This window comes from Bos grunniens, chromosome 13, assembly GCF_055505025.1.
Source record: "Bos grunniens cultivar Pamir isolate PY7600 chromosome 13, Bosgru_T2T1.0, whole genome shotgun sequence".
In the NCBI taxonomy this organism is placed as follows: domain Eukaryota; kingdom Metazoa; phylum Chordata; class Mammalia; order Artiodactyla; family Bovidae; genus Bos; species Bos grunniens.
In genome coordinates this window covers 66,944,463-66,967,708 of record NC_141177.1, presented here as the reverse complement: position 1 = coordinate 66,967,708, position 23,246 = coordinate 66,944,463, and the positions used below count along the sequence as shown (strand labels likewise).

The 23,246-nt window shown below is 42.6% G+C and overlaps 1 protein-coding gene across 5 annotated transcripts in view; it reads left to right on the top strand.

Moving 5' to 3' along the window:
- Positions 1-23,246, top strand: part of PRKCQ (protein kinase C theta) — a 158,040-nt gene that overhangs the window by 62,644 nt on the left and 72,150 nt on the right. For 3 of the 5 annotated variants that reach the window (XM_086334799.1, XM_086334796.1, XM_086334798.1), the window contains exons 2-8: positions 1,913-2,042; positions 6,444-6,643; positions 10,627-10,687; positions 19,149-19,311; positions 20,694-20,725; positions 20,822-20,907; positions 22,010-22,139. In XM_086334799.1, the coding sequence (XP_086190925.1) occupies positions 1,925-2,042; positions 6,444-6,643; positions 10,627-10,687; positions 19,149-19,311; positions 20,694-20,725; positions 20,822-20,907; positions 22,010-22,139 (790 nt within the window). In that variant the 5' untranslated portion in view covers positions 1,913-1,924. Of the gene's footprint in view, positions 1-1,551; positions 1,739-1,785; positions 2,043-6,443; positions 6,644-10,626; positions 10,688-19,148; positions 19,312-20,693; positions 20,726-20,821; positions 20,908-22,009; positions 22,140-23,246 lie in introns of those variants that run through there. The other 2 variants (XM_086334797.1, XM_086334801.1) reach the window with 2 other exon arrangements.

The window sequence follows — 23,246 nt, the reverse complement described above, 5'->3', positions numbered from 1 at the left end:
GCCAGCCCTGCGGGAGGAGGGGTTTCACTGCAACTCACTTCGTTGCTGTGACAGACCCCCTGTGGACCCTACAGCCTTCTGTCTATTCCCCAGACAGATTTTCCCAGGTGCTCAGTGAGCACTGTTGCCTAATTCTGAGCCCAGCCTGGAAATAGCAAAGTGACACATCGTCAGTAAAGGTCAGAGTGCTTGTAACTCAAACACTATGAGTCACTGATCCTTCCAGGCTCCAGTCCGAATGAATTGCTTACCTTCAGCTTGTTTTGAGGAAATCTTCAAAAAGTCCACATGTGGTAAATAGTCCCATAAATGATGCCAATTCTTGGCTTGATCAGTGGAAGAATATAAATTTGTCTGAAAGATCTACATGACCCAGGGACCCCGGGGGAGAGGGGGGTGGCTGGGGGTCTCAAGTTTTCTCTGGAGAATTCTCATTTCTTAGACAAGCTTCTACCCAAGAGTTCTAAGCTCAGAGGGTAAGGGGGCTCCCTAAAGACAAACCTGGAAGTCATCTCACTGCTAATTCATCGCAATGTGTTTCAGAGGCTATGAACATGAGACAAATCGGGATGATTCTGTGACCATCTCTTTTTTTTAAACCTGGTGAACTGCAGGAAATTGAGACTCTCTTAATCTCCATGAAATGAACAGCAGTTGTCAAGGGCCCCTGATATGTCTCCCTGTTGGTTATAAACAAACAAACACACGAAAATCCCAAAGACCAACAGCATTCCGGAGGTCCAGAGGACTGGTGATCTTTCATGGCTCTGCTGGCTTCATATGATGGCTTCGAGATTTCTGGTTGTGTCATCGATTATGGCATCTGGGAGCCTGTTACTCTGAGTAGTTTTGTTCTTTTCCACAAAGATAAGAAAGATGGGAAATGCTTTCTTCTTGATACTGGGTTGTTCAAAAAGTTCCTATAACCTCTTAGGAAAAAACCCAAATGAACTTTTTGGCCTTTGGCTTCCTTAAGAATGTTTTGGAAAATTCATGAGGTGAAATCTGTTCAAGAGACAGGAAGCAAGAGTGTACTTTTATCACTAATTATTGATACCGGGTAATAGTTTCAGATTCATGGAGCCTCATGGAAAAGTAGGTTAAAAAGGGAGGGCGCTTTAGTTGAAGTAAATGGTCAAACAAAGGAAAGAACAGTAGATGAAAAATCAGAATAGAATCCCTGACTCTGTAGCCAACACTAAGATGATTTTCACTGACATCTCCCGTAAAGCGTAATTATTAGATCTTTGACTTTTACAAAGTCCTTTGTTTCTTTTTCCACAATGAAGTTGCTATTTTATGGTGGTCAGTGATTTAGGGTTTTTAAGTGGTTCAAACTGTTCAGAAGCTCTTTAAATACATACACACACACACGCAGACACAGATATATATATCTGTGGATGTGTCTCAAGTAAACAGATCAGCTGCTAAATAAACGCCCAGAGCCCATTCCATCACACACACAAATAGCCCATGTAAGAATTTCACAGTGTCATATTTAACTGCTGTGACTAAAATAGACTCACTGTTTATAAACTCATTTTCTTATTACTGTGTTGTTTCCTGGGTACCTACTTGACTAATAGAAGAAATGAAGTGTTGGAATGCTTTTGTGTCTCTCTGCAACTATTAAATACAACTCCATTCAATTAGGAGTGGGACTTAGGTCTAACTGACAAGGTTAAATAACCTTAGTCCAGGACGCCGCTTTCTCTGGCACGTCAGCCTGCGGTTTGGGGTGAGCCCAATAATGCACCATGCAGAAGGGGAAGTAAAACATTTGTTTGAATGGATAGTCAAGCCACTTGAGGCTCTGGCTTTCAGAGATAAAGCACTGGTTAACAGGGATGCAACACCCCAAATAATATATTTTACAGTCTTCAAACAGCTGTTGTCTTCTGTCGCTTTGCAGGGAGTGACCATCATGTCACCGTTTCTCCGAATTGGCTTGTCCAACTTCGACTGTGGGTCCTGCCAGTCCTGCCAGGGTGAGGCGGTTAACCCTTACTGCGCCGTGCTTGTCAAAGAGTATGTTGAATCAGGTAAGTTTGAGTGGGTGTTGGGCATGGGGGGCGGGGGAAGAGGAAGACCCTGCAGTGAACGGGGAAGCAAGGCCTTCCGGGATCTTCAAGGCCGCCTGACTCGACCTGACTTTCCAGCTCAGGAAATGACGCCCAGAGAAGCCAAGTGCTTCCTCAGAGGCACATGGGCTTGGTAACAGGCTCTGAGCTAGACCTGGTGGCCTGCCTTATGTTTTAGGTCATGGTCCCATTTCCACATAAACAAAGGAATGAGTTGAGGACGTTATGTGAGGAGTTAACGAAGGAAAAAAACCAAAAACCTACTTTAATGAGCTAAAGTAGAACACGGTACAGTATTGTCTGATTGTTTTCTGTGGTCATAGATAAAGTCTGCATTGTCTTGCATTTTGAAAAATTGTAGTTGGAGGATACTTACTTTAGAATATTGTGTTGGCGGCTGCTGTACAACAACGTGGATCAGCCTTAAGTATACATATGTCCCTCCCTCTAGACCTCCCTCCCAGCCCCCCAGGCTGTCTCAGCACCAGGCTGTGCTCCCTGTGCTGTACAGCAGCTTACCTCTAGCTAGCGATTCTGCATATGGTGATGCATATTTCAATGCCACTCTCCAAATTTGTCCCACCCTCTCCTTCCCCTACTGTGTCCAAAGCCTGTTTTCTGTTATCTTGGAGATTATTCCTGCCCTGAATAGAAGTTCATCAGTACCATTTTTCTAGATTCCATATATATGCGTTGATGTATTGGTGTTCTTCTTTCCGACTGACTTCACTCTGTACAACAGTATCTAGGTTCATCCGCCTCACGAATACCGACTCAAATGCATTCCTTTTTATGGCTGAGTAATATTCCATTGTCTTAGACTTAACGCCAAAGATATTTTACTGCTTCTTTGACCAAGGTCAGATAAATAGTACAAAAAATATAGGATTAGTGATTAGGGTTCAAATTTCAGAAGACTTCCTTTACTAAGACCCCAGGTGAGTTAAAGAATTTTGTCAGATTTAAATATTCATGAAAATTTCATGGGGAGGAGGAAAGCATGACAGTCTTCCAAGATTCCTTCATGGGTTTAGATCTTTCCAATAAAATCATCCTACTCTGGCTGTCTAAATTAGTGGCACAGCAATGTCACTGGTGTGCACAGTTGAGCATGGTAGTACCATGGTGTCAAGGGGTTTTTCTAAATGAAATAGTAATTAACATCACTGTACATTGTAATAAGTGAACAGACAAAAGATGAGTATTGAATAGACATTTGGAATACTTCTTCCATTTGGAAGAATGAATGAACATAAAGCTAAATTGTCTAATGAAGTGCCTGCTAAAATATTTTAAAGAAAATTTGATAATATTGTAACCAATTTATTTCCTGAAGCACATTAGAAATGATAATGTGAGTAAACAGTGTCACTCAGGAAAAATAAGATAATCCTGTTCTGTCTAGAATATTTTCATGATTACTTAAACTGCTCCTACCCTGTCTGGTCCCTGCCTCTGTATTTTAAAGTTCTCATGGACTTTCTAAAAACAGAAAGAAAAGGAAAAAAAAGGCAGGATGAAGTTTACATCCCATGGTCTTCCCAGCCCCCCTGCCTTTCCCTGCCTCTCTACACACATTTCTGGTTTTAGCAGACGACACTTTGTAGGGAAGTCTGATCGCCACTGATGCAGTCACAGGAACGATTAGGAGCCACCACAGTGCATTTACAGAGAAGGTATTTATGGAGCACCTACTGTATACTGGGCCAGAAGACATGCCTTTCCTTCAGAGTTCCTCTCCTAGCAGAAGATAAGCAAAAAGCAGAAAGATCACATAGTAAGTCATGTGAAGTGAAGACATCAAAGCAGGATCATGCGGGGCTGGAGAGAAAGATGGAGAGAGAAGGTAGTCTTGAAAAAGAAAAATTAAGTGATGTTCCTGGGTGCAAGAGGAACCTGATTCTGCAGGTGATGACCTCCAGCTGGATGTGTCCAGCTCAGAACCCTGGAGTTTCCAATCCCGGATGCTGGCTTTTCTTTCCCTTAAAAGACTTCTCTGTGCTCAACTGGCTTCTGCCTTCCAGCCCCAGGAGCACATCAAAGCGGAGGAGACTGACTGATTATCTTGAGTTCCCTTCTGCCCAGATCTCTCTCCTGTTTAGTTAACAGTGAGAATGGTACTTGCTCCCAATCTAAAACCTTTCAAATGTCACCGAAATCTTTGAAGTGTGCAATGTCTGAGTTTTTCAAAGCTGCTTTTTGACTTAATGGGTCCCTTGGATCTGGTTCCCTTTATATCCACAGGTCTCACTGACATTTGCCTCCTGGGAGCCTTTTTTTAAGTAACTATTTCTTCTTTTGGCCTTGCCTTTGAACTTGGTCTAATCAGCCACATGAATCAAGAGGACATGTTGGAAATGAAGTTTGTTTTTCTGAAAGGTTAGCCTTGGAGCGCGGAAGGTTTTGTTTTTTCATTTTGTTTTAAATTTGTCCTGAAAAGAAATCTCTCTGAACGTGGTGTTTAAAACATTACTTCTGTAGCATTTCAGCAGGTTTCCGTGTTCGGGATGTTAAGGCTGCAGTTTACATAAAGCAAAGAACAGAAGTAAATAGGACACAGTGCTGTCAGTCTAGGAGCCTTTGAAAATAGTAAACCCCACTGTAAATAGACAGGATCTTGAGTTCTCGTTCTCTTTATAAATGATGACCATCTTTACTGAATGAAAGTGTGAAAAATACCTTGCTATGGGAATTTCTGTCCGTTTCCTGGGTGTGCTGAATGATAATGGTTGGAAGAAGTTAAAGGAATTTTGAGAGGTAGTGTGAAGCCTGTGGAAGTAAAACATTACTCTGATCACTAATATTGCCATGGCTTTTTTTTTTTTAAGTCTAATCCTGAGTTAAATTTCTGTTAAACAAACCATAAAAATATCCCCCTTCCAATTCCATGCTCAGCATTGTTAGAGTTTATGCCTCTCACAGCCAGGTTTACCTACAGTGTGAGGTTTCAGCTTATTCAGATCCTTGTGTACCTCCCAAAGAATAATTGAGCAAATGCCTGATGCCTGATGTCTTTCAGCATCATGCGTCAAGAGCTAGAACTGCTTTGTTTCCCTGCTTTCAGTGACGTTTTCTTTTTGCTTTATCAACATCTCTGATAAATCTCTGCTCAAACTGCTGCTTCATGTGCTTAGGATCACAAGAAAGAAACCCTGAAATACAGCTGCAGTTTTCTGCTCCTGCAATGACTGAAGCATAAATGCTACAGAGAATCCAATATGGATGGAGGATAGGACAACACTGCTGAATCCCACTAGTAATCCCTGGTGGTTCTGGGATGGTTCCCTTAAACGTCATCGTCCTGCCCTTGGTTCCTGTCACTAACTGTTTGCGGGCCCTCTGCAGCCTGCTTCACTGACTCCAGGGATGACGACCTCCACCTCTCTGAGATACTTGTTAATTTTTGCTTAGGGTGCATGGTTTATGTTAAAAGGTATCCTCATTTTGAGAAGAAAATAATGGTTCATGGTATTTTAAAGGTTTTGCCTATTAAAGGTATGTATGTTGAGTGGGAATTTAAAAAATTTCTTTCTAAAAGAGCACTCAGTATAAGCCTGAAATTAAGTCACTGTCTTTTTCAAAGCAACACACAGTAGTTTTATATTATCTTTTTTTTTTTACTAGATACCAGTGAAATTGAACAGTCATGTGTCCACCATTAATACGTTAACACAGAAGGATCCCCAAAGGCATAAAAGTATAAAACCTGTTAAAAAAAAAGGAGCAGGGTATCTAGGTCACTGTCTTCTACCAAACATACCAGGCTTAGCTGCTGGGTTCTTTGCATTTGCTCAGGTGTTCAGACTTCAAAAGAAGCAACTGATGAATAGGAAAAGAGCATTGCCAGTGCAAGATGCCAGATTTATTTGCATAAATTATCCAGGTTGACTTCCAAGTTTAGGAACGTTACCTTGGAACCATCTCATTTTGTCCTATTTTATCTCTAATTCTTTTTTTTTTTTGGAGTATAGTCGATTAACAATGTTGTGATAATTTCAGGTGCACACCAGAGTGATTCAACCATACATGAATACATGTATCCATTTTCCCCCAAATCCCTCTTCCATCCAGGCGGCTACCTAATACTGAGCAGAGTTTCCTGTGCTATACAGCAGGGCCTTGTTGGTCGTGCATTTTAGATACAGCAGTGTGTGCGTGCCCATCCCCAGCTCCCTAACTATCCCTTCCCCCATCCTTCCTCCCTGGTAACCATGAGTTCATTCTCTGAGTGTCTCTAATTCTTGTATATGTTATTGTCGTCCTCCCAAAAGACTTATAGAGTCCTCGAGAGCAGAGGGAATGGGTGAATTATTTCCCAGAACAGGCTGAAAGCGTAATGAGAACATATCTTTCCATTCCTAGAGAATGGGCAGATGTACATCCAGAAAAAGCCAACCATGTACCCGCCCTGGGACAGCACTTTCGATGCCCACATCAACAAGGGACGAGTGATGCAGATCATCGTGAAGGGCAAAAACGTGGACCTGATCTCCGAGACCACCGTGGAGCTGTACTCCCTGGCTGAGAGGTGCAGGAAAAACAACGGGAAGACAGAAATATGGGTAAATAGCCAGGCACGAGCTTCATGTATTTGTATATTCCATGAAGTGATAGGTACCATTGTAGCAGAAGACTGGTACAAAATTTCAGTGTCATCCTGAAGGCCTTGAGGAAACTGACTCCCTACCACTGACTCATTGGTGGCTTGCTTGTGACAATGAGTATTCATTGTGGACTACAGAACATACTAGCATACTCAAATTTCTTTGATTCTTGTGTAAAGGAAATAAGGTCTCTTAGGGTGTGAAGAACTGTTATTGATCTCTAACTGTTAAAGTCAGCTTGGAAATACCACAAAATTTTCATAGCGTGGGAACCTACCTGTGATCTGTGTATCAAGATATCACGTGAATATCAAGATATCTAGATACCTACATGATACCTTGATACCATGATATCTTAGATAAGATGCTGGACAGATAGCTGAGAAGAGAGCAAAGATCCATTTAATATCTCAATCCCTGTAATTTTTTTTAGTCGTAATGTGTTTGCTTAGCTTGTTGTTGTTCAGTGCTCAGTCGTATTTGACTCTTTGTGATCCCATGGACTGCGGCAGGCCAGGCCCCTCTGTCCTCCACTATCTCCCAGAGTTTGCTCAAACTCATGTCCCTTGAGTCAGTGATGTTATCCAACCATCTTATCCTCTGCCACCCCCTTCTCCTATTGCCTTCAATCTTTCCCAGCATCAGGGTCTTTCCCAGTGAGTCGGCTCTTCGCATCATGTGACCAAAGTATTGGAGCTTCAGCTTCAGTCCTTCCGTGAATATTCAGGATTAGCTTACTTTGCTCTAAAAAGTACATTATACACAACTCATGTTACCACACAGATTTTTGAAAACTTCGATTCTAAACATTTGTTACCAAAATAGTTATGAAGTTAAAGGGAGAAGTAAACTATGAAAGTATAAAAAATTCTTATGAAAATTTCTGGGGTACAAAAATTAAAGAAACATATGAGTAAAAGCTGCTTTTGTAAGATCTGAAACCCAGAAAGTGTTTTCAAATGTCTGCGTCCTTTATGCAAAGGAGGAGACTTACCTTTCAGCTTCATACTTCGTATAACTCAGATTCTTAAGAATTCCAGCCAAAAGATTTTCATATGCCAGGTTTCAAAATGGGACTAATATAAGCCTAAAACCTAGATTTTCATGTCAATTGTATATTTTTTACCTTAAAAAAAGACAGTGAGAGAGAGAGGTACTTCTTAGGAAAGTATATCTATCTTTGCTTGCATCACTAAAGTAATCTTTAAAGATAACGATATGTCAAGATTTTTTTCTTAAAGTCCCCCGTGCTTAGATGTATTTAGATAATTTAGTTCAGGGTGTCTGTGAACTCATTCAGCCTGGTGAGAGATCACAGAAACAGAATTCCTCTTAGGTAGCTGGTTGTGCAAATAGGAAGTGGATAAATAAGTGGGTAATGTCACAGGTATGTGACTTAGTGGTAGAGGTTTACACAGACTTGTTGGGGGAGAGGGTGAGGCTTCAGATACCTCTGAGTCATAGAGCATTTGACCAGGCTCAGAGAAATAAGAGAGAAACTAGAGAAAATCTTCCTCTGTTTTTCCCCCCATTCCCATTTATTTTCCACTTTATGCCTCATTTTTTTTAAAGGGAAGAGTCACCAAATCTCTAATTTTTAAAGTTGCATACTATTGATTTCCTTTTCAATGAATAAAGGGATAACTATATTGTCAAGGCATCCTTGACAAACAAGTTGTTTTTCTATCTATACCTCTTAAAGTTGCATTTGCTTTCTTGCCAAGACATTTTTTTTTTAAGTTTATTCTTGTCAGACTTTCCATGTTTTTTGCATATTGGGATTATCGAGACATAAGCCCTCGGATCCTTGGAAGGATAGGATCCTTCCAACCTAGACAGCATATTAAAAAGTAGAGACATTACTTTGTCAACAAAGGTCAGTCTGGTCAAGGCTATGGTTTTTCCAGTGGTCACGTATGGATGTGAGAAGTGGGCTATAAAGAAAGCTGAGCACTAAAGAATTGTTGCTTTTGAACTGTGGTGTTGGAGAAGACTTGAGAGTCCCTTGGACTGCAAGGAGATCCAATCAGTCCATCCTAAAGGAGATCAATCCTGGGTGTTCATTGGAAGGACTGATGTTGAAGCTGAAACTCCAATCCTTTGGCCACCTGGTGCGAAGAGCTGACTCATTGGAAAAGACCCTGATGCTGGGAAAGATTGAGGGCAGGAGGAGAAGGGGACAACAGAGGATAAGATGGTTGGATGGCATCACCAACTTAATGGACATGGGTTTGGGTAAACTCTGGGAGTTGGTGATGGACAGAGAAGCCTGGCGTGCTGCGGTTCATGGGGTCTCAAAGAGTTGGACGCGACTGAGCGACTGAACTGAACTGAAGCCCTCGGGTCCACATTTAACTACTGGCAACCTTATATTTTCCGCCTTTGTTATGTTCAAGGTTATTTCCTAGTTCGCTTTTATTTATCATGTTTAAGGGTCAACAATTGCTTTGGACTTAGTGTCCCTTGCTTCTGTTGAAATCTGCTTTCTTAAAATTAGTTTCTCTATTTAAAAAAAAAAAATAGATTTTCTCAGAGTTGCCTCTTACTCCACAGTCACCATCTAGTTTCCAAACATTGATATTTTCTTTCTGCTTTCCTAAGGTTTTCCCTGTTGGTGTGGTTATCCCCCACTCACTCATAAATGTGATGGAATCTGACTTTCCGTGGATGCTGTTTTTCAGCAGCTCTCTGATTTAATTTCCTCTATCACCACTAATTCCTGAATATTGATAACATTGCAGTCACCTGGTACCAGTTTTTCCCACTTCCTCTGGGAATGAGCCCCTATCCCCCACTCTTCTAGTTTTATTTTTGCCTCCATTATTTATTATTCCATAAACCAGAGAATAATGGTATATGTCCTTGATGTCAAAGGCCCTTCTCTTTTCACTAATCTATTTAAGCCATTTAAGAGTCAGACACAACTTAGCAACTGAACAACAAGAACAAATTTAAGCTTTCATGGGAATGTGTAGTTAAGAAAGTGGTATAAGCTTGTCACATCATAAAATTCTAGTAGTAGTGATGCTGTATGGTTGGCATTGCTATTATGTCAGTTTCTCCAATATCTTTTAAGGTCTGGTGGAAGGTACACGGTCACCATGACTTTGAATTATTTAACCATGATTCGTATTCAGTCCTGAGTTCAACCAGACCCTTCTTGCTACTTTTCAGTTATTCTAGTTACCCATAGATGTAATGATCAGCAATGGGCTTCAGTTCACCTTTTTTTTCTTTTTAGCATGTGAACAATGCTGCGTTACAGTTTAGTTATATTATTAGTGGTCAGTCAGGTCTTCTCAGATTTGCCATGTGTCTCTTACGTCACATCACGTAATCTGAATTGTCCCTTAACAGGTCACTTTGTCTGGTTCCTTCTACATAATGATACTGAAATATATATATTCTTAATCCCTTCCTTGACCAATCTAATTAAAATTTCCCTTAGTAGACGGTCCGGCACTTTCCAAAGGAAGCAGGTTCTCCATGTGAAGGTAAAAGGCCACTCCCATTTAATACCCCTATTATCCTAGAGGCCCTGGTGGCTCAGCAGTAGAGAAGCGCCTGCAACTCAGGAGATGCTGGGTCAGGAAGATGTCCTGGAGGAGGAAATGGCAACCCACTCCGGTATTCTTGCTTGGGAGATTCCATGACAGAGGAGCCTGGCAGGCAGCAGTCCATCAGGCCACAGAAAGTCGGACATGGCCTTAAGGAAGTTTTGATCTCCAAATCAAATTCATGAGCTGCTGAGGTGTTTTGATAAAAGAAAGGTTATATTTGTGGATGCTGTGCTATTTTGATGATAACATGAGTGAGCAAGATGAAAAGGAACAGAGCTGTGCTGGAAATCTCCTGCCTCACCCAGCTCATCAGTTGGGATGTCGTTCAGCTCAGCGCTTGCCTCTCGCTCTGACCCGTGTTTCTTTTCTTCCTTCCACCAGCTAGAGCTGAAACCTCAAGGCCGAATGCTGATGAACGCAAGATACTTTCTGGAAATGAGTGGCAAGTGACATTTCTTATTCCTATTTGGGGATGAGGTGGGCATGTCTCTTCTCCTTGGCAACTTAGTTCACTTTTTTGAAAGCAAAGAAAATGGAATCGCAAGGAATTTCCTTAAAATTTCCAATGATGCTCGAGCATGAGTTGAATATACAGTCTGTGGGACCAGATACACACAGAAATATAACACATTTATAGCATTTACTTTTGAAGAAATTTTATTTTTGGCTGCACTGGGTCTTCATGGCTGTGCTCAGGCTTTCCCTTGTGGAGGTACGCAGGCTTCTCATTGAGGTGGCTCCCCTTGCCGCAGAGCTCCGGCTCTAGGGCACACGGGCTCGGCAGCTGTGGCTCACAGGCTCTGGAGTGTGGGCTCAGTACTTGTGATGCGTGGGCTTAGTTCTCCTGCCTCATGTGCAATATTCCCAGACCAGGGATCAAACCTGTTTTCCCTGCCTTGGCAGGCAAATTCTTAGCCACTGGAGCACCAAGGAAGTCCAGCCTTTGTTTTTCACGTGGTGTGAAGGCGCATGCCCAGGGCTTTTCTAGTCTGTCTACATTTTCATTTTGGAGTTTACTATAAACACCAAAGGTTCTGCTAATGCGTTGCCCTGTGTGTTCACAGTGTGTATAAATGCTGTGATAGGACACGTGGTCACACCATCAGGATACAAAGTGAATAAGAATAAGAATAAAAGGATAAGAAGCTGATAAATACTTTGCTTAGCCCTAGAAGAACAGAGTACTAACGCTGCAAGTTAGTCATCGCAAATGCTTTTAGGAACAAGCAAGGGAAAAAAATGTGTCACTGAAGACTTTCCCTTGCGTCTCACACACAGACACCGTTCCTAGAAGTTAATTTACGAGCCGTGTGCATGGAGTCTCGGACAGCCTGTCAGTTCTTCCTGTTGCATGTATATCCTGTTGTCAAAATGCTGTGTAAATGAATCAAATGCTACGACTCTTCAATCTTTTTTTTAAGTATAGTTGATTTACAATGTTACGCTAGCATCAGTGTGGAGCAAAGTGATTCAGATATGTCTGACTATATATATATACGCACCCCCCACACACGTATGTATATATACTTTCACAGCCTTTTCTCTTATAGGTTATTACAAAATATTGGGTCTAGTTCCCTGTGCTGTACCGTAGATCCTTGTTGAGTATCTATCTATGTGTATATGTTAAGCCCATTCCTGTTTTATGCCTCCATGCCCTTCTCCTTTGGTAACTATAAGTTTGTTTTCTATGTGAGTCTATTTCTGTAAATAAGTTCATTTGTTTCATTTTTTTAGTGTCCACATATAAGTGATATCGTATAATATTTGTCATCCTGTCTGACTTTACTTAGTATGATCGTCGCTAGGCCCATCCATGTTGCTGCAGATGGCCTTATTTCGTTCATTTTTCTCTTTCACAGAGTACTTAGGAGGGGCTCAGTGATGTGTGTTGAACTGTTCAGTTGGGCTCACTCTGGCATTTGGAAACGCCTTTTCTTTTCCTGTGGTTCTCACTCAGTGACTGTCTCAAGTATTCCCATGGCCCTTCTGAGTTGCTGAGGAAGCCTGCTAACGTGGTGGAGCTGGGAGAGACCGTGTCTTCCGCCGGGGTCTGCGCTTCAGGGCACAGCTGCTGCTCCCTGAGCCCTCTTCCCGCTCTCAGCCTCTGAGAGAGCCCCCCTTTCTTGGTGTCCTGGCTGGCAACCCTGGCAGCTCTGTAACACCAGCCGTGCTTCTTCTCTGGCATCTTCAGCTTTTCCTTCTCTCTCTGGTTTCCACCTCATTGCCAAGACATACGTAATTATGCAATCTTCTCCAACTTGAAATAGGTATTTTTTAAAATGCTTTTTACTGTGCTAAAAGTCACATAATATATACTATTTCAGCCATATTTAACGGTACAGTTCGACGACACCAAGTCTGTTCACATTGTTGAACAGCTCTCACTGTCACCCACCCTCCTGAGTTTCTCACCTTCCTAAATTGAAGCTCTGTCCCCATGAAACATGAACTCCCATCCCTGTCTCCCCACCCATCCACCTCATAGTCCCAGGCATCTACTAGTGTGCTTTATGACTCTATGAATTTGACTATTCTAAGTACCTTGTATGCTGCTGCTGCTGCTGCTAAGTCGCTTCAGTCGTATCCGACTCTGTGCGACCCCATAGACGGCAGCCCACCAGGCTCCCACGTCCCTGGGATTCTCCAGGCAAGAACACTGGAGTGGGTTGCCATTTCCTTCTCCAATGCATGAATAAGGGCAATCAAAAAGTATTTGTTTGCACCTAATGTATATTGGGCTCCAAAATCACTGCAGATGGTGACTGCAGCCGTGAAATTAAAAGACGCTTACTCCTTGGAAGAAAAGTTATGACCAACCTAGATAGCATATTCAAAAGCAGAGACATTACTTTGCCAACAAAGGTCCATCTAGCCAAGGCTATGGTTTTTCCAGTGGTCATGTATGGGTGTGAGAGTTGGACTGTGAAGAAAGCTGAATGCCGAAGAATTGATGTTTTGGAACTGTGGTGTTAGAGAAGACTCTTGAGAGTCCCTTGGACTGCAAGGAGATCCAACCAATCCATTCTGAAGGAGATCAGCCCTGGAATTTCTTTGGAAGGAATGATGCTAAAGCTGAAACTCCAATATTTGGCCATCTCATGCGAAGAGTTGACTCATTGGAAAAGACTCTGATGCTGGGAGAGATTGAGGGCAGGAGGAGAAGGGGATGACAGAGGATGAGATGGCTGGATGGCATCACCGACTCGATGGACATGAGTCTGAGTGAACTCCAGGAGTTGGTGATGGACAGGGAGGCCTGGCGTGCCATGATTCATGGGGTCGCAAAGAGTCGGACATGACTGAGTGACTGAACTGAACTGAACTGAACTGAATGTATATTGGAATGCACGTTAAATTTTATTTATTTTTAATTGAAGGATGATTGCTTTACAGTATTGGTTTCATTCAGCAAACATGAACACGAATCAACCATAGGTATATATATGTTCCCTCCCTCTTGAACCTCCCTCCCACCCCACCCTTCTAGGTCGTTACAGAGCCCTGGTTTTAGTTCCCTGAGTCACACAGCGGAAGGTTAATTTAACATATGTCCTAGGGCTTCCCTGGTGGCTCAAATGGCAAAGAATCTGCTTGTGATGCAGGAGACCTGGGTTCGATCCCTGTGTCAGGAAGATCCCCTGGAGAACAGAATGTCAACCCACTTCAGTATTCTTGCCTGGAGAATTCCATGGACAGAGGAGCCTTGCAGGCTACAGTCCATGGGGTCACAAAGAGTCGGACACGACCAAGCAACTAACACTAACATATGTCCTACAAACAGATTACCTTCTTTTTTTCCCCTCTGTGCTATACAGTAGGTTCTCATTAGTTACCTGTTTTATACCTAGTACTGTATATATAGTTTGAGCATTCTTTGGCATTGCCTTTCTTTGGGATTGGAATGAAAATTGACCTTTTCCAGTCCCGTGGCCACTGCTGAGTTTTCCAAATTTGCTGGCATATTGAGTGCAGCACTTTCACAGCATCATCTTTTAGGATTTGAAATAGCTCAACTGGAATTCCATCATCTCCACTAGCTTTGTTCATAGTGATGCTTTCTATGGCCCACTTGACTTCACATTCCAGGATGTCTGGCTCTAGGTGAGTGATCACACCATTGTGATTATCTGGGTTATGAAGACCTTTTTTGTACAGTTCTTCTGTGTATTCTTGCCACCTCTTCTTAATATCTTCTGCTTCTGTTAGGTCCATATCGTTTCTGTCCTTTATCGAGCCCATCTTTGCATGCAATGTTCCCTTGGTATCTCTAGTTTTCTTGAAGGGATCTCTCGTCTTTCCCATTCTATCATTTTCCTCTATTTCTTTGCATTGATCACTGAAGAAGGCTTTCTTATCTCTTCTTGCTATTCTTTGGAACTCTGCATTCAGATACTTATATCTTTCCTTTTCTCCTTTGCTTTTCACTTCTCTTCTTTTCACAGCTATTTGTAAGGCCTCCTCAGACAGCCATTTTGCTTTTTTTGCATTTCTCTTCCATGGGATGGTCTTGATCCCTGTCTCTTGTCATGAATGTCATGAATCTCTGTCCATAGTTCATCAAGCACTCTTGTCTATCAGATCTAGTCCCTTAAATCTATTTCTCACTTCCACTGTATAATATCACATGCTAGTAAAGCAATGCTCAAAATTCTTCAAGCCAGGTTTCAGCAGTACATGAACCATGAACTTCCAGATGTTCAAGCTGGTTTTAGAAAAGGCAAAGGAACCAGAGATCAAATTGCCAACATCCGCTGGATCATGGAAAAAGCAAGAGAGTTCCAGAAAAACACCTATTTCTGCTTTATTGACTATGCCAAAGGCTTTGACTGTGTGGATCACAATAAACTGTGGAAAATTCTGAAAGAGATGGGAATACCAGACCACCTGACCTGCCTCTTGAGAAACCTATATGCAGGTCAGGAAGCAACAGTCAAAACTGGACATAGAACAACAGACTGGTTCCAAATAGGAAAAGGAGTATGTCAAGGTTGTATATTGTCACCCTGCTTATTTAACTTATATGCAGAGTACATCATGAGAAACCCTGGGCTGGAAGAAGCACAAGTTGGAATCAAGATTGCCAGGAGAAATATCAGTAACCTCACATATGCAGATGATACCACCCTTATCGCAGAAAGTGAAGAGGAACTAAAAAGCCTCTTGATGAAAGTGAAAGAGGAGAGTGAAAAAGTTGGCTTAAAGCTCAGCATTCAGAAAACAAAGATCATGGCATCTGGTCCTGTCACTTCATGGGAAATAGATGGGGAAACAGTGGAAACAGTGTCAGACTTTATTTTTCTGGGCTCCAAAATCACTGCAGATGGTGATTGCAGCCATGAAATTAAAAGGTGCTTACTCCTTGGAAGGAAAGTTATGACCAACCTAGATAGCATATTGAAAAGCAGAGACATTACTTTGCCAACAAAGGTCCGTCTAGTCAAGGCTATGGTTTTTCCTGTGGTCATGTATGGATGTGAGATTTGGACTGTGAAGAAGGCTGAGCGCCGAAGAATTGATGCTTTTGAACTGTGGTGTTGGAGAAGACTCTTGAGAGTCCCTTGGACTGTAAGGAGGTCCAACCAGTCCATCCTAAGGGAGATCAATCCTGGGTGTTCATTGGAAGGACTGATGCTAAAACTGAAACTCCAGTACTTTGGCCACCTCATGCGAAGAGTTGACTCATTGGAAAAGACCCTGATGCTGAGAGGGATTGAGGGCAGGAGGAGAAGGGGATGAGAGAGGATGAGATGGCTGGATGACATCACTGACTCAATGGACATGAATCTGAGTGAACTCCTGGAGTTGGTGAGAACAGGGAGGCCTGATGTGCTGCGATTCATGGGGTTGCAAAGAGTCGGACACGACTGAGAGACTGAACTGAACTGTGTATATATGTCAATCCCAATCTCTCAGTTTAAAGGTATTTTTTTAAACTTTTTTCCTCTACAAGGCTTTCTTTCCTTTCATTCCCTGACACATTTCTTGAGAAAGTAGTTTAATATATTACTCCTTTTTCCTTCAGTATTCTATCAACCCTTAAACCCAAAGAATCTGGCTTATTTTTCAATCCATCTGCTAAATGGCTTTCTCCAAAAGAATGAATCCTCAAAACAAATGTTTGTTTCTAAGCTTCAATTCCCTTGACATCTCTCTATCGTCAACACTGAGAAACCTTTTCTTTCTTGGATTGCTTGATGTAATATTATTCAAGTTTTCCTCTTCATTTTTCAGCTGCTTCTTCATGGCCTCTTTTGTAATTTCTTTTCCTCCCTCCTAAAAAATGGGAATTCTCATCTCCAAGTCTGTTCTTCTTGTGAGTGCCATCTCTTCCTGACTTACCCATTCAAAATTGGGGGTAACATCTCATAATTCTTTATACTATCCTGCATAACAGTTCGCTTATAGCTTCCCAGGAAATGTGTGACTTAATTGACTACAAACAAGTGATTGGTTAAACTAAACAAATAGATTAGGCACCATTGCTATAAAATAAATAACCAACTATATAAAAATCAGTGAGCTTATTCAAGCCAGTGAACAAACGAAGATCAAATTACTTCAGAAATAAACAGTAATTACAAGGAGAATTTTTAAAATTCTGAGCTTTTATACATTTACTTTCTTATAAGGATTGAAATGGTCAGAGGATAAAGAAAGTATAGCAAGGAGCAAGGGAATGAATTCCTTACCTGTACTCTCTGACATACTTTTAAATGTACAGTGTTCTAATGCACAGACTATTTTATATTTATAAACATACAGTTGTATATAGTCTGGACTATTATAATAGCTTATTAGACTATTCAGTCAGTAAAGAATCTGCTTGGGCTCGATTCCTGGGTCAGGAAGATCTCCTGGAGAAGGAAATGGCAACCCACCCCAATATTCTTGCCTGGAGAATCCCATGAACAGAGGAGCCTGGTGGTCTGCAGTCCTTGGGGTCACAAGAATTGGACACAACTTAGCAACTAAACCACCACCATATAATTTTTACATGATTATATTTGTATATTTTTCACAGTAATATGGATAGGGTTCCCAGAATAATTCACCTCCCTCCCTGAGTTCAAAAGTAATTTTACGCTTTATTTCCTTTTATTTCATCAGCACCAAAATAGAAATGAGTCAGAGCTTCCCGACAAATGGCCTCCTGTGCCAGTCCCGAGTTGTAAATAGATCTCTACACTTAAACCAGAACCTATAGGAGAAGGCAGTTGCCTCGGTGACCCTAAATCTAACCCCTAATTCACCAAGCCTAATTTATTTCCAGCCCAGTTCCTAAAAAAAAGACCTAAATCGCCTATCCTTGAAGTATCAGGCAAAGTACTAAGCCCTGTAAGGAACTCTTTTTTAGGAATGCTTTATTATTGTTTTCTTTGGAGTATAGTTGATTTACAATGCTGTGTTAGTTTCAGGTGTACAGCAAAGTGACATTTTATCTGAGAGTTTGGGGTTTCCATAAAACAGACCCATGGACTCCTGGAGAAAAGACTTCAGTCTTGAAATGAGTGCTGGCACTAGGCTGGATCATGGAGGAGGGTCTCCACCTCCACGACCCTCCCCTGGCCCGTTGTCTCCCCAGTGTGCTTCCAGCCTGGCCATGAAAAGGCGTGGCAGGATGATTTGCCTCGAGCTTGTTGTCCAGCCACTGCCATGGCTTAGCCAGAAGGGAAACAATTGGGTTTAAATATTGTTAACGCTCTTCATTTGTGAAACAGGAGCCCCTTATTCTTGCCAAACCTCCATTTTTTTGTATTTTAAAAAATAAGTAGAGTAAGTAATCCAAGAATCTACTTAAAATCGCAGTTGTAGGAACTAGAGTCATGAAATCGTTGTCCGTATTTTAGTGATGATGGCAGCTCTGTTCTGTCTACTTTACCGTGCCGCTCTCTCATGCATGCTGGAGGGTCCATTGTACTGTTTAATCATAACTACCTTGCTATTGTGTATTTTGGTTGGGGGACCTGGGCTTCAGCCAGGGCTAATATTCTCACTGGCATTTCTCAGAATTCTTCCAGCCTTTTAGGAAGCTGTGGGTACTGTGGACAATTACTACCCAGAGTACCTTCACCAGCATCCAGAGCCCAGGGTAAACTGAACAAATGTAAATGTGATGATTTGATGTAGATGACTAGGTCCCATCCAGGATTATCTAGACATTTTTTAATTGCAGTCATCTGTTCATTTCTAGCCCTTTCCACATTGACATGTATAGTTTATAGAGCTGTATCTGATTCCCATGGGCTTCAGAAACTAAAACATAAACAACTTTCCAAAGCTCTTTTGCCTTCAGAAATCTGGCCAGCTCTTACCTGTCTACATTTTTTGTGTATAAACAACCAGATATAAAATTTCCTGAGACCTAATATATGTATGTGTGTATATATATATAGTTTCCAACTTACTGTCAGTACCACATTATTCTTTAGAATTACAGGCAAAGTATTTGCCACTTCCTGCCTTTTGTGGCTGACTCATCACTGACAGTGACGAGGAGAGGTCAATAAATACCTTAAACATTCCAACTTCTGGTTTTAAAAATTGAGAGAGGATATAGCTCAGTGTCATGAAAGAGGATGGAACGACTGAGCCAAGAATCCAGGCTTGTTGTTCCAATCCTGTAACAGGACACCCTCTGATAATTCTGTTATGGGACTAAGGAAAAACACTTCATATTGTACCAAACTTTAGAAATACTGGGTTGGCCAGAATGTCCATAACATCTTTTGGAAAAAAATCCGAATAGGCTTTTAGCCCAACCGAGTACTTGGGGTGCTAATGGTCTTAAAGCTTGTCTGGTTCCTCATCCATCTCTGCCCCTTCCGCATTCCCCCACCCTGGTCGCCCCCAGCTGTGACAGCCATATCCAGAAGGTCACTCTCACTGCCCTCTTCCTGCAGATACAAAGGACATGAACGAATTCGAGACCGACAGCTTCTTCGCTCTGCATCACCGCCGAGGAGCCATCAAGCAGGCCAAAGTCCACCACGTCAAGTGCCATGAGTTCACAGCCACCTTCTTCCCACAGCCCACGTTTTGTTCCGTCTGCCATGAATTTGTCTGGTATGGTAACTCGCATGTGATGCCAAGCTTCAGGTTATGCCTTGTGTCACATTTTTTGTTTGTTTGTTTATTTATTTGGCTGTGTTGGGTCTTAGTTATGGCACACAGGCTTCAGAGCACAGGCTTAGTTGTTCTGAGGCCTGTGGGATCTTAGACCCCTGAGCAAGGACTGAACGCCCGTCCCCTGCATTACATGGCAGATTCTTAAACACTGGACCACTGGGGAAGTCCCTTGATGCATCTTTTTAATCCACCAGGCCTGGCATGTTCCACCTTGGGGGGAGTGTACGGGAATAGGTACTACCTGAGAGTTTCCAGTGGCCTCCCCTGGATTGAGAAGGCTCAAACGGTGTGATTCTAGAGAATATTTTCATAATAGAGCTCCTATAGCGCAAGGAATCCAGCTCCCTTAAGAAAGATTTCAAGGAAACTTTGGTTTCCAATTAAATGGGAAGTTTCTGGGGGTGAGTGGGGAGGGACAGAAGAGGGAGAGATCTTTATTGTAAGCACAGTTTTATAGTCAAAACTGCCACCAGCTCAACAACCCAACTGTGCTGCTAACTAAATGTCTGCAGAAGGCAACACTTGCCCATTGGAGCTGATGGGTTTCTATGTTTACAAGGCTCTTGGGTGTCTTAACAGCCCTCAAACAGAGATTGGTTCAAGCCTCAGTAACCACAGCAGCGAAGGCTACGGTAGACTGGAGACTCAAAATGACTCCTATCTCTTGTTTCAGCCTCCCCCACTCTTTTGGGGTCTTCTATCCCATGGGTTCTTGCAGGATTTGTTAATGCACAACCTCTGGCTTAACCAGGGTATCCAAAGGTCAGATAGACTTTTGGTGGATTTCCGTCAACTGTCTTCATCTAATGACTTGAACTCCTTCCCTTCTAATAGTGAGTGTTAACAGAATCAGTCTTAAGGTTGAGAATTTATTAGCTGCAACTGTTCTCAGATACTCAGAAAGAGGAAATAAAGTGTTATATGGATATCTTTGCTTATCTGTACTGAACTGAGTAAGACAGTGAAAATTTTTAAGTGTAGACATGGAAATTTGCTACTAGGATTCTGTGATGCATTTTTGGTTGGGCATTTTTTTGTCTGCATGTTTGTTTGGGAAATATGCAAACGAAAGGGAACAACTTTCCCTAAATGAGGAACAACTCCTCATTTATTGAATGTTCAGACTTTTCACAAAGCAGGTCCAAATAAGAGCGCACATTAACACTCTTGGCTAATAACAGACGAGGGCTGCTGATCAGAAAATGCTATGTGACAGTAGGAAGCTATGAGAGCTTGTTCATCTTTTAAATGTTTTTGTTCTTGGTACTACAGTTGACTCTAAAGTCCATATACGTATTCAAACATGTGCTTTATTGCAGGGGTCTGAACAAACAAGGCTACCAGTGTCAACGTAAGTAAGAAGGATTTCTGTTGTACTAGCATCATTTCTTTTGTTTAGTTGTCCCTTAACGTCTGAAAATCTCAAGCTATAGTTATTTCTTTTCAGAATGTAATGCAGCAATTCACAAGAAGTGTATCGATAAAGTAATAGCAAAGTGCACAGGATCAGCTATCAACAGCCGAGAAACTATGGTACGGACCTAGATTCGCCTTTGTCTGAAATATGATGATTTCATCCTGACATTGCCTTTAACAGCCCACTAATTCTTTTTTAAAGGACTTTTTAAAAAATTCTTTTCTTTTTGGTTGCAGTGGGTCTTTGTCGCTGCATGTGGGCTTTCTCTTGTTTCAAAGAGCAGGGGCTACTCTCTAGCTGCAGTGCTCGGGGCTTCTCATTGTGGTGGCTTTTCTTATTGCAGAGCATGGTCTCTAGGCTTGCAGGCTTCAGTCGTTGGGGTGCATGGGCTTTGTTGCTCCACAGGGTGTGGAACCTTCCAGATTTTTATCCGCTGTACCACCAGGGAAGTCCAGCAACTCCCTAATTCTTGCTCATAATGCACAATTCTTAAGTTTTTCCACGCGCGTCGATATCCCTAAAACACTTTCCTCTTCAGTAATGATTGTTACTGAGACCCGAAACTAGTGTCTCGCCCTCTCCGTGTTTAATGTCCCCATAGATCAAATCAGAATCCTGAACAGAGGCTGCTTCAAATGAGATATTTTGAGGATTGTATGAGATATTACACGTATACAAGACAACACAGGTGACATTTGTCACAGCACCTGGCAGGACTGTTTTCTATGCCTTGTCTCTTCTGTTCATATATAACAAGTGTGAGAAGTCTTCCCACTGCTCACACTAATAAACCGATGCCTCTAGAGGAGGCATTATATAATATCTTCCCAAGGTGAAAGCACTCGTTCTAGGTTGAAAGAGAAAAGGAAATATTTATATTAAATTAGGAAGGGAAGTCCGTTGACATAACTCTCATTTAAACGAATAACTCTGGTCTCCTTCCTGAAATATTAACCCATCTGCCCAGAGGCGGCAGACTTCAGCTCTCTCCAGGTTACCTGAAACGAGTATCTCATGCCTTTGATCCAGAACAGCTAATGGCTTCCTGTCTTCACTGGACATGACTATAAGGCTTAACAAGTAAAACTCATGACTTCCAATACACATCATTGCAATGTTTTTATTATTCTGTTCATTCTGCGAAAGTCTCTGCTAGAGAAATGGAAAGTGGGGAACCCAGGGACACACGAACCATCACACTCTCTTGTTCCCTTTCAGTTCCACAAGGAGAGGTTCAAAATCGACATGCCGCACAGATTTAAGGTCTACAATTACAAGAGCCCAACCTTCTGTGAGCACTGTGGGACCCTGCTGTGGGGCCTGGCCAGGCAAGGACTCAAGTGTGACGGTGAGTCCCACGCGAAAGGTGCTTGGCGTCCCCACCAACTGAACATCCAGGGGGGTGGATTTGCAGCTTTGATGAGAGGACGAGGGAGGGAGGGAAGATGGAGATGACTGGCTTGTTCAGCCAGCCCGGAAGAGCCCCGTGGTCCTGAATGAGAAATTCCCGGATAACAAGCCGCTGCTGTTCTTTCCCTCCACCTGCCACCACCCCATGTCTTATTTCCCAGAGAAGTGCACAGTCATTCAGGTCCCGTGTCCAGGCCCCTGGCCTGATGCCTTCTGAGGCACCCAGTCCTGGGAAGCAAGGAGGTGGCACGCTCCTCTGACTGGTCCCCTGCCCTGGCCTGTCCCTTCCTGACTGGCAGCTCCAGCCAGGCCCCTGCCACTCTCCCTGGAACCAGCAAGGACCATTCTGTCTGTGGCCCCATCGAGGAATGAGCCTGGTACATCTGCTGGGCTGCTGAAAAGTCCTGTACGGGAAAATTCCCTGGCTTACTGAAGCTGGCGCACCTGTCCCCAAAGCGTGCTGTGAACTCCAGCTGCACAGTTTAAGTGTTGGACGTGTCGGTCACTGAGTCATGTCCAGCTCTTTGTGACCCCATGGACTGTAGCCTACCAGGCTCCTCTGTGCGTGGAATTCTCCAAGGCAAGAAGAGTGGAGTGGGTTGCCATTCCCTTCTCCAGGGGATCTTCCTGACCCAGGAGCTGAAGCCAGGTCTCCTGCATTGCAGACAGGTTGTTTGCCATCTCAGCCACTGGGGGAGCCTGCACAGGGAGCAGCCCAGCTCTGACAGGATGGCTCCTCCAGGTGACCTGGCCACAGAGCCTGAGCTCACGCCCCTTTACCCATCCAGCTATTCAGTCTAACCAGAGAAAAAGCCAGACAGCCTTCTTGCTCTAAAAGCCCAGGTTGCTAAGGCAATAACCTTTAGAAAGTGAGATGCCATTTCACCAGGATTAGGAGGTAGGGAGGAAAAATTCCAACAAAAACTATCAGAGCCCTTCTGCCTTTGGATTGGGGCTGAGAGGGGACAGAGCCTAGATAATGTGTTCAAAGCAAAGGTGCCCCACTCAGCAGGGAGCATTTTATTCTCAATTAAAAGATTTTTTA